General features: G+C 41.6%; 1 protein-coding gene and 1 long non-coding RNA gene across 4 annotated transcripts in view; one reads left to right on the forward strand and one right to left on the reverse strand.

Moving 5' to 3' along the window:
- Positions 1-11,518, reverse strand: part of pleca (plectin a) — a 111,473-nt gene extending 99,955 nt beyond the window's left edge. For 2 of the 3 annotated variants that reach the window (XM_061060503.1, XM_061060502.1), the window contains exons 1-3: positions 11,228-11,517; positions 10,490-10,527; positions 6,105-6,275 (exon numbers count right to left, since the gene is read on the reverse strand). In XM_061060503.1, coding sequence (XP_060916486.1) covers positions 6,105-6,275; positions 10,490-10,527; positions 11,228-11,387 — 369 coding nt within the window. In that variant the 5' untranslated portion in view covers positions 11,388-11,517. Of the gene's footprint in view, positions 1-6,104; positions 6,276-10,489; positions 10,528-11,227 lie in introns of all 3 variants that reach the window. The other variant, XM_061060501.1, reaches the window with a different exon arrangement.
- The window catches only part of LOC132990656 (uncharacterized), a 316,893-nt gene that overhangs the window by 231,547 nt on the left and 73,668 nt on the right, over positions 1-11,678 (forward strand). The gene's annotated exons all lie outside the window — the stretch shown is intronic.

Here is an 11,678-nt window from a genome sequence, read left to right on the forward strand (position 1 = left end):
CCGTTACATTGAATAATTTGGTGATAATAAAAATAAAATAATAAATAAAAATAACTATAAAAATAATAATAATAGTCAATATAATAATAAAAAATATTTTTTTTTAGAATAGAAAAGTAACTCAGATTAACTTTTAACAAGCTTCAATATGTTCAGTTTCCTCACACTTTCTCAAGTTTAACTTTATAAAGGAGTCAATGTAAACTTACCATCTTCTAACATTACTGTGTGTGACAGCATATTATCTCTCTGCTGCCAGTCAGATAATATTAAGTCCATTATTCGGTATAAACTTTGGTGCTCGACTAGTTTCTAGAAATGAATTAAAATTAAATCTTTTCAGCAGTAAAAACCTTCATATGGCTCATGCTAACCACAAACTATTAAGCTGTTTGACTCCGGCACACCTGAACACCAGGTAACGGTCACGCATAACTGCTAAAATACAAACACAACCCATAATGCAACGCTCTCTTAAAGCAACACGCACATTTGGGAAAAATCAGGTGAACGCTCTTATTCAGTACAAAACAAGTTATATTATACAGTTTTTTAGGACTGTGTATCTTCACTGGTTTCACGATTCGATGAATTTATCCTGTCAACGATTTGATTTAATATCACGATGCATCTTCAATTTTCTATATTACTTCACATGGCTACTTCAATGAAGACAAGCAGTCAGATCAATACGTACTCCATTTTTTATTATTTAGAAAGTCCTTTAGAAATCAGTGTCAACTCAGGTTTCTAATAAATTATATAGCCTATAGGTAGGTACAGTCACAGCTTGAAAGTCTACAAGCAACAACACTAAGTAGCATATGCATTGATTATGTTGTGTCACTGCATCGATGCACAATCATCCACATCTGCATCGTAATGCATCAGAAATGATTAATGTCAACAACCTGACAGTCTATGGTAAACAATACAGTCTTTTTATTGTAATATGAGCCCCATTTTTGAGAGTAATCCAAATGATCAAGATCACTTAAAGGAGACAGAGATCCCGTCAATATTACTCACGCTGGTATGTATATTTATAAAGAGAGAAACAGAGATTGGTACTACTTTTGTGGGGCATAACTAATATAAATGTCACAATATCAAACAGTAACAATGCTGATATTGATTTAACAAAATGATTGAAACATTACACCTGATGTAGTGAAGGTATCTAACGGTGTTTCACTGTCACACTTAAATTCTTCAAATGTGTAAGAGAAACTTTAACACTCGCTGGTTTCATTTATTTAGTGTACATACACAGAATCATTAAAGTACTATGTTATTGGTGTAGCTTAAATATAGGATGATGTCTTTCAAAAGGTCGACCTATAATGTGCAAATTGGTTTGCAGATAAAGTGCTGAGTCGTGATCACAGATTACAATTCAAAAACACAGGCACTGTCCAATGGTCTCGCGTTTTTTTGTCTTTTAAGATAGAGCCAAAGGCTTTATTAAATCATCGATTGTTTATCTGTCTCACTCACACATGTGTGCACTGAGAAAAAAAAACGTCAGAGTTGCAGCTCAATGCTCTATGTGCCGTTTGAAGGAGGAGTATACTCCTAAATCCAAGAGTGCTGCTGATGTACACTACATCGTCACCACACTCACAGCTCCCTTTTTTTTTTTAGCTGAGTCACCATCCCGCTCACAGGATGCTCCCCCACAGGGGCGCTGGCTGCACCGCCACAGCCTCTCTCTGATTGGACGGGAGCAGACAGGACAACTGTCCCACGAGTAATGTCTACAGTGCACCAGAGACAGTTCACATTCAGGTTAGGATTCAGCTAAAATCTGTTTCTGGCAAACCCAACTGTTTGTTGTTGTTAGGGCTGCAGTGCTGCAACATTACTTTTTTTTATTATTATTTGAACCTTTATTTTTAAGTTCAGCAGCTTACTCCAGCATTCATGGTGTCAAAAGGCTACTGAGGGAGGTGTGACAGAACACCTGGACATGACACTATATTGACAAACATTATCAACTTTCTTTTCAGGGAACGTCGCTGCTTTGAGATCATAATAACGCAAAACCTACAAACTAAAATGTTTCAGTCTTTCAGCAACAAGAAATAGTATAAAAACTTCAGTTCACTGCATGTCTGGGTTCTTTGAAAGGTTACAGTTGACTACAGTACGGGGGCATGTTAAAAATTCATAACTTCTGAAATAGCTCCTACACAGAGCAGAGAAGAAGAGACAGCTTTGAGGATCCCCCTGAGAGTTACTCGTATAAGAATACATTTTTTTGCCTCAATATACAGAAGCAACGTTTGAGTCCTTTAAATCTCCCAGGCTCTCCTTCATCTTTTGAATTAATCATCAAGTATTCTGCAATTCCAAGTAATTACAGCGAGGAGCTGAAAACATCTGCTGCTTAGACTTTTAGACATTTCATCATCATGGCACTTCTCGAACAACTTCACGCCTGCTCCTGTTTCTAGCCCATTACTATTCGGAGTGGCTTTGTTTTGCAGTAGCCTATGGCCTTCATCCAAGCAGGCTGAAAGCATCAGGGTGATCTGTAGTTACCAGGCAACCCTGAGGAGCATTAAAGAGCATGCTCCTGAAACTCTCAACTCTGGAAAATGGCAGAAAGTTAAATGGTGTGTGTGATGGTATGAATAGACTCTACAGTGTCTGAATCACACTGACAGCTAACTCACGATCCCCTCCTCTCTCTCTCTCTCTCTCTCTTTGCATCCTCCAAACTGTGAACAGCTGATGGACTTCGCTAGGAGTGGATCTCTAGATTATCAGAGATTGCTGTCAAGTCAAGATACATCTCTGAAAACTTGAGGTCAAAACTGCACCCGTCATGGGTCTGGAGCTGCAGTGCATCGTCACACCTGAATGTATAGACTCTCTGAACCCGCAGTGAGAGCTGAAAGGTGCACCTGCTGTAAATAACACACCGCTGTGTTTCCTCACAATGGTCCTAGATTCTGATCTGCAGGTATTGAAGTGAATCTAAATCATGTGGTAAACAGCGTCAGCGATGCGGCAAAACACGAAATATTCTGCAGGCAATTCCTGGTTAAGCTACTCACGCTGAATATATCCAGGATTGCTGCTGTGTTGGTCCCAGCTGATCAATCGTAAAAAAAAAAAAATTAAAAAAAAAAAAAAGATCTTTGGTGCAGTGTTTGAATCGGCGTTTTCGTCCCAGTTCGATTCGCTCAAACTTGGATAACCACCATCCTCATCCGCAGCGGGAGTCGCGCCTGCGTCCTGTGGCGTCCTGTCCGGGATGTCAGACCTGTACTGATCCGGGCTGGAGGGCGAGCCGAGAGGAAAGAATCTGCGCCCTCAGCCTGCATGCCTGCCCGTCTCCCTCCCTGCTACACCAAACACAAGGCGAAGTTGTCGCTGAACGGCATCAAGGATGAAGATGAGAGCAGTTGCTCTGACTGCACGGCTCGGTGCGCATGTGAAAACTGAGCTCAGATCAGATCGAGTAGAGAGACAGGGAGATACTCCACACACTTTAATCCATCTGTTCTGAGTTTTATATCCGGGAAATGTATGTCGGTATGCAGACTGTAGGATGTAATGGTGAGCTCAGGTTGAGTAGTAGACACGTTTGAAAAATGAAACTGTAAATCATGTTGTTGAGACACCATCTGATGCCCTGATCGCCTGCTCTCTCTTTGAACTTCACACCTTAAGGACACTGCTCGGAGGCTTTTCTGCTGAGCTCAGCATGTGTGTGGCATGTGGAAACAGATGGGCTGCTGTGATAGTTTACATTAAACTGGTTCTAAAAAGGATCTGTCATTTTGAACCCCCATGTGTGCAACTTGGAAATATCTGGTGTTCCTGTTCAACCCAAGCTCTAAATTAACATTATAATGACACTTTAAATTATGGTTACAACAATTTAAAAGTCAATTTTTCTATTGAAAAAAATACATTTTATGTGCTTGGAGGCTCTGGGAATGAGTTTGACCTTGTCTTTAATGATCCAGATGTATAAAAGAAGGTAGCACCCTTGGAAGGACCTAACCTACAAAGGACCCAGAGGAGCAGTCCCCGCCCTTTACCTTTTAACTAAGAACCGCTCCTGTCTCCTAGCAACCTCAACAGCTGCACCTTGACTAGCTAACTAAGTTAATGTCACAATAGTTTGCAGATTTATTTTAAAGATAATTTGAAAATAATTTGAATTTGACCAAATAGTCTTGACTTGTCAGCTGCTACCTCATTCAATTTCATTTTAAAATAAAAAAAAATTGACAAACAGTACTTTATTAATCCCTGAGGGAAATTCTGATGAGAAATGATTCTCACGCACATTGGCCAAAATAACACACATGCACAAACAGGAGCTGTGGACATGAATTAGTGGAGAGATGTCAGAATGAGGCTGCTACACAGGGAGCGTGCCAGAGCTGTTGGGGGTTCGATGCCTTGCTCAAGGGTACCTCGGCCGTACACATAAAGTGACCTTGCGCCTCTCCAGCTACCAGACCAACTTCCATATTGTAACCCTAACCCTACAGACTTCTCGATTGTAGTGATGTGTACCATATATATTAAAATACAATAATTAATGCAACATACTGTAATGTAGAATTATGTCAAATGGGACACTTAATAAGAGAAGAGGATATCTGCTGCATACAGTGTTTGTTTGCGAGCTTGATCTGCTCTGCAACAGTTTGTGTTTGTGTCTGAAAGCCGCACTCTGTCTGCACTTTGCACTTTGATTTCCCCAAAAATGCAAATGAACACATATTAATCAGAAGATGTGTCCCCATTTAGTCTCGATTAGACTTACAAGTTGTTTATTCAGTGTTGTGTTTACAGAGTTCCCCCGTTCTCTCCAAACAGGGCCAAGTTGTACCGAGATGAATTAAAAAGTGTCGTGCTGAGCCATTACATAATCACAACAGCATGAATGATGGACTTGCTTGCTTGTGTGGCCCTTCTACATGATTAGTCTCCCACTTGGAGAATGAATCAATGAGCATGGGAAGCCTGGTTCTCGACATGATGCGTGCCATCGGGCTCGAATGCCAGTGCCTGTGCCAGCTTTGTTCCCATTGTGGGGGAAGGTCAAACCTGATCACCCGTGTGCTTCATGAAGTCAGAGAGGAGTGGAGGAGGCTCCAGATCAGCTTAGAGGTTATTATTACTCCGGTGATCATAAAATTTGTACTGTATATTAGAACTGTTACTGTATTCAGTGTGTGAATATTATAGTTTTAAAGGTGACATATTCTGAAAAATCCACTTGCACAGTGTATTTGAAAATATATTTGGGTAACCTGAGTGTCTACCGACCCACAAAATGTGAAATAAATCCATCCAGTCCTTTGTTTGTGGTCTGCATAAGTCTTACAACACAGAGAAAAATACTCTGTTTCAAATTTGCTCTCCTTGTGATGTCACAGTGGGATTTTGGTAAAAAAGAATCCCCTCCCCTCCGCTGTTATCTCCACCCATGGGCTCCACCCCCAGCCTAGAACAAAAGTTTTGCACAGGTCGCCCATTTTTATTCTCTCTACAGAGGAGTGACGTCTACCGGGAAAACTCAGGGGGCGGGCTTATTGCATTTAAAGAGACACACACACCAAAACAGAGCGTTCTGAGAGAGCTGGTTTATACAGGGTCACAAACCTCCTCTGGTGCTTGATTCATGTTATATTTTGACCAAAGCACAGCACAGATGTTTCATTTAGACCACAGGGGGACTGTTTGAAAAGGTGGAGAAGGGCTATAATATGTCCTCTTTAATATACCTTTAGCAGTAATTCAGGTAAGATAAACACGCCTTATGAAACCTCAAACAATCAGTTGTGTTTCTTCATGCCCACACTCAAGAATATTCATCACAATTAAGTGAGTTTAACTGTAAAAAAATCAGCATGAACTACAACTATTTTAGGTGTGATCAGCTCTTAGCCAGCCATCGATACCCAGTGGACAAACAGCTGAAAGCCAAATCACAAGAAAACACGTCTGAATATCTGAAATGTCAAAGAGATTTTAAAAAGAGACTTATTAAAATCGACCAGAGTGGAAATAAATGGTAGTGGAAATGTCAGGAAATGAGGCCTTCGATGACACACAGGAGAGATGTTCCTCACCTTCTGTGATCTCTCCTCAGTCACCGTTTCCAGCCTGACTTTAAGAGGTCGTCTCTTCCTTTTCCTCACTGCCGGACACGCTGGCTCCTGGCCAAGGGCCGCAGAATCCTTCACCACGACTTCCTCTGTCGGGACAGGAGCGGCCGGCTTCTCTTTGGCCTTCTTCTTCCTCTGAAATGACATGATGCGTTTGATTACGTTTACCTTATTATTTAACATGATCGTCATGTCCAAAATGTAGCAGCTATAAGTGGCTGCAGAGTTTGAGTTGTAAAGGTTCGGCGGTGAACTTTACCTACATCATGACGTTTAAGAGGCTTTCCCTCTCTGCCAAGAATACAGCTTCAGAGGAAAATAACACAAACATAGTATCCACCTTTTGAACTGGAACCAGGCCTTGTTTCATTTCCAAACTTAACCTGCTTTTTAAAGTTTCCTTTGAGGAATGTCCACCCTCCAATTAAAGATTTCAGCACTGGAAAACAGCAGCTCTGAATGCAGTGCATGCCAGATATTAATCTGGCATGCACTGCCTGAGCAGCACAAAGGCTTCCTTATTCAGAGGCCGATAATTATGATTAAATGTGTCAGGTAAACAAACGGGCTTCTGTGTTTTTTTTGCTGCCTAAATTCCCTAACGAGGAAAAGAACCGAATCAAATGAGTTTACTTGCTCTCGAGTACTGAAGCATATTTGAAAGGTAAGTTTGTTAAGCGCTTAATTGACATAATAACTGTTGCTTCAACTGAGCGGACGTGTTTAGAATCACCTCTCAGTCAACACTTCAGAGTTGTAATATCTTGAATGCATGAGTGACATTTGCATTGTGAAGAAAGCTGAACATGCAAATCACAAAGCACTCATGATGAAATCATTTGCATATGGAACAGCATGAAGGAGCAGAAATGTAAGCCCCCCCCCCCCCCCCCCCTCAGCTCTGTTGTAACCTCTGAACCAGCAGCCCACACAGATCAGGAGGGGAACGTTCATGGACGTCATTCCCCACTCTCTCTCTCTCTCTCTCTCTCCTGTTTCCCTACTCTATCCGGCTGTGGCTCAGTTAGGTCGAAAGGTCGGGGGTTCGACGACTCTACCAAGCAGCAACATGTCCGATGTGTCCTTGGGCAAAACATTTAACCCCAGATTGCTCCCGCTGCGGCCTATGAATGCGTATGAACGAGATTAGTTACTTTTGATGTTCTCACTACACAGCAGCCTCTGCCATCAGTGTGTGAATGTGTAGGTGTGACCTGCAGTGTAAAAGTGCTTTGAGTAGTCAGAAGACTAGAAAATAACCCTACAAGCTCAACTCCATTTACCATCTATCCACTGTCCTATTTATTTATTTATTTTATTTCATGGTTGTGTTTGGGGGTATAAATGTAAAAGTGTCTCATGTGATCCTGATACCAATCTTATATAGTTGGGAGATAATTAAGCCATGGGGCGCCAGATAGCCTATTAGTTATGACGCACGTCCGATGTACAGAGGGGCTATAGTCTGCGAGGAAATCTCGTAACCATTTACAAAATCCATCATTTAAAACGGTCCAGTTGCTGTTTTTTCACTAAAAGTAAACTTATCACGTTTTGTCCTCTTTGCACTTGAGTATCTACATTTTTTAAACGTCTGAAGAGCATCTTATTCCCACTCTTTAAGATGTACACGCTGGCTGACAGCTTCATAACTTCTGATCACTGCATTACGTCTGAAGAACAGATGTACTCACAGAAACAGAGACCTCACATGTCTCGTTGTCTGTGCTGCTGCAGGAAGAACTGAACCTTTGTTGCCGTGTTAGCGACACTCAGACAAAGGGCTTCATGCTTGGAGTCCTTTCAGAGAGCCTCTCAAACTCACCGCACACACACAATGGCTGCACAGTGCTTCTCCACTCACAGTGACTGTGCCAAAACACCCTCAGTGAGCGCTGCACAGTTACACATCGCTCTGTACAACATGAGCCCACTCTCAGTATACTTAGTAATGGAATTGGCGCGTGATAAAGCTGCAGCTGCTCGGTGGTAATATTACAGAACATAGATTAGAAATGAAAGGATATAAACAACATCCTCGGAGAAGGAATCTAAAAGAGCAAGAGGGGGCTTCATCTAAATATATACAACATGCATGTTGCATATTGTATGACTTTTACACCACATTAACGGAGGTACATACACAAATGTCTCATGGCAGCAGAGTGTGTAGAGGTTTCAAATGACTGGCTCTAAAATAAGAACAATGATCTTTGTTTTGTGCTTCATCAAATGCCAGTTCCTCTTCTATTCATAAAGAAACACGGCTGCTAAGACTGGAAAAATTGAATGCATTACTTCCCCTTATTGCTGAGTCAGGCCATCAGTTATAAAAACAGGATATACTGTGCAATGAATCACCCAAGAGAGCCCAACGATCTCCGGGTGGGTGCAAGGTAGACTAGAAATGATGTCAATTTTGACAGTAATGTATCCCTTTTCTTGTGGGGCTCAGATTCTTTAGATAGAAGAGGTAGAGGGGGCTCCAGGGAAAGAGGTTGGGGTCCAGCCTGAATAATCAAACAAGCTACTGGACATATGGGCACAAGTTTTGGATACACATATTCAAAGCTTCCAGATGTTGAATCATGATTTTGATGACCTCTTGTCTTTTACTTACTCTTTTACTCTTGCACCCCTGTGATGTTTACATTTTAGGTTGTCTAGAGCAGTGGTACTCAACTGGTGGGTCGGGACCCAAAAGTGGGTCGCGAAGCCGTTACCAGTGCTTCCTGGAAAATAAAGTTCTGTCAAACAGTTTATGGAGAGCTTTTTAAAGCATGCTTGTTTTATTCTGTATTTTTTGTCCTATCTCGTTTTGAACCGTTGTGGTCCAAACCTCCACTTTCCTTTTATCAAATAAATCTCTGATTTGTTAAGAAATCTCAGTAATTTGGAGGAGCTGGTGGTGGGTCCTGAGGCTAGACCAGTTGAGAACCACGGGTCTAGAGAAACGTCTCAACATGGACTGGATTGTTATGAAAGCTAGCTCAGGCCTTCATTCCCCTCTCAGGTTGAACTGGAATATCTTTTGTAATTCCTTTACGTCCCACATTTCCCCGGGGATTCATTAAACATTTCTGATTCTGATGTAGCAGTACTACCAAGTCAAGAGTGTACCTTACCTTTCCGTCCACTGAGGAGGACATCTTTTAAGTGAAGCTGCTTTGTCGACAGTGTTACAGAATTTAAAACAAACTTATATTTATAGTCATTTAATGTTGTTTTGAAGGAAACCCGGATCAGGATCACCGAAAGGCCTTGGCACAGTGAGATTGTGCTCCATTATTTTGTCTTTACCTCCAAAACTGACATCCACAGCAGAGCCATCTGTACTTTGTGTTTTGTACTTTTATGCAAATGTTGGATCACTAACCAAAACCAATAAGATGAACACTGCAAACATTACACCCAGTAAGCATAAACATGTTAGCATTTAGCTAACTGAGGTCCCTCCATGTAGTATGGAGTAAAACCTCACAGGGACACAAAGTCTTTAAAGGTCACATATTATGTAAAATACACTTCACCATGTTTTTCTAACACTAACATGTGACCCTAGTCTGTCAACAAAGCCCCCAATGATGAGAAAAGTCCATCCTCTCCGTCTTTTGCCTGCTCCACTTTTCAGAAAATGTGTGCTCAAAAGAGTGTAAAGTGCAGTTTATATTTCTTGTGCACAAGTTTGAATTACAATGTAATTATTTTTCTACGCTCTTATCTTTATGTTGCTCTTCTATTTTTTCATTTTTACATTTTTGGTCGAGCTGACTCTGGGGAGAAATGCACCAAAAATTCTGATGTACCTGTCCTGTCCTGTACCTTTAATATTAATCTAATCTAATCATGCCGTTGAACTTCATGTTCTTGTAAAATATTTTCAGTGAAGTAAAGAAGTGTTCCTCTCAACTTAGGACTGGTTTCATGACAGCACACAGACTGTACCTTACATTGAAAGTGAACTGAGGACCTCTAAAGTCTGAAGCTGGTATTACAAGCTGGCATGCAGATAACAGACTGCACTTAAAGAAGTTCATCAAGGTAGAGCAGGAATGCTTTGCTAAAGTGCTCATGATGGATAGGCCGGATCTTTGTAACATAGCAATAAGTAAGGTCTTTTTACCTGCTTTTTGTAATGTTAACAGACAAAGAGTAAGGTATTTTACCTGCTTTTTGTAAAGTGTCTCGAGATAACACTTGTTATGAGTTGACGCTATACAAATAAAAATTGATTGATTGATTGATTGATTGATTGAATGTAAGGAATGAAGAGTGACATTTTGATGTGTGAATGGAGAGGATGTCTTTTTTTTTTTTTAAGATGCAACAAAGTGAAAACACTTTCTCACCTGAGTCGGAGCTTTGGATTTGGACTGCTTTGCCATCACTGTGCAGAAAGAAACCAATGAAATATGACGTTAGAATAAATAAAATAACCCTAAAAATCACAAGAAATAATCAGAACTCCAACTGCTTCTAGAAACAGGTTAAGGTGACGTTGCTGTAAAATATGAACGTTGACAGAGAGAGAGCAGTCCTGATCTTTGGTCCTGTTGTGACCACGTGTTATTGCTTTGACATTCGGTTGCCATGACGCTGCAAACCCATGCTGTCACATTGTCAGCTTTATATCATATGATTAGGCTCACTTGTCCAGAGTGTGGTATGAAACTAAAGTGTAGTTTTGCATTCTTTATTAGAGGAAAGGTGTGCCTGTGCAGGCTCACAGTAAAGTCCTAAAAATAAACATGTTTTTATTGTTCTATTGAGAATAAACGAGCCATTGTATTCTCTCACATGGCTTAAAGGACGTCTAAACGGTAATCAGAACAGCTCAGACCACAGAATGAGAGTCAGAGCCAACACGAGCTGGCCTGGCAGTCTCTGGAAAATGTGGAAAACTTCAGACTTGGAAAGGAAACGACTTACAATTACCGGACTTTGGGGGGAAAAAAAATAGTGTTCTTTTTTAGTGAAACTGACTCAGACTTCAAGTTCAATCTTTAAGCAGCAGTAACGTGTTTGTAAGCCTATCAGAGGCCTCCAGACGTCCACAGAGAGAGGGGGGTGTGTGAGGGCCCACCTACCTGCCAGGTATCTCTCCAGGGAGGGCGAGGAGCTCTGGTTCCAGCTGTAGCAGCAGAAGAAGAAGAGCCAGACCAGAAGCGTGGCCAGGACCAGGAGAAGGACCCAGAGGAGCCGGGCCGCAGCCGGGTTTGTGATGGCCCAGGCTGTCAGGATATCCATGCTGAAATGCTTTTCTCGTCAAGTCTTGCTTCCCAGAGAGTGAGGCTGCAGCGTGAATGGGCTGCAGTGGAGCCGGTCTGTGTCCTCTCTACAGCGGCAGGAAGAAGGAGCAACGGCAACCCACAGATGGATACCAGCTGTTCCAGAAGCAGCCCGGCTCAGACCTCAGCCCACGTCAGCTCTCAGTGTGTGTGTGTGTGTGTGTGTAAAAAAGCATGTGTCTCTCTGCCTGTGTGTATGTGTGTGTGGTGTGTGTTTTACTGGCTCGTGGAAAAGTGTGAGTGTGTGTGC

The sequence above is a fragment of the Labrus mixtus genome, chromosome 16 (genome assembly GCF_963584025.1).
Source record: "Labrus mixtus chromosome 16, fLabMix1.1, whole genome shotgun sequence".
In the NCBI taxonomy this organism is placed as follows: Eukaryota; Metazoa; Chordata; class Actinopteri; order Labriformes; family Labridae; genus Labrus; species Labrus mixtus.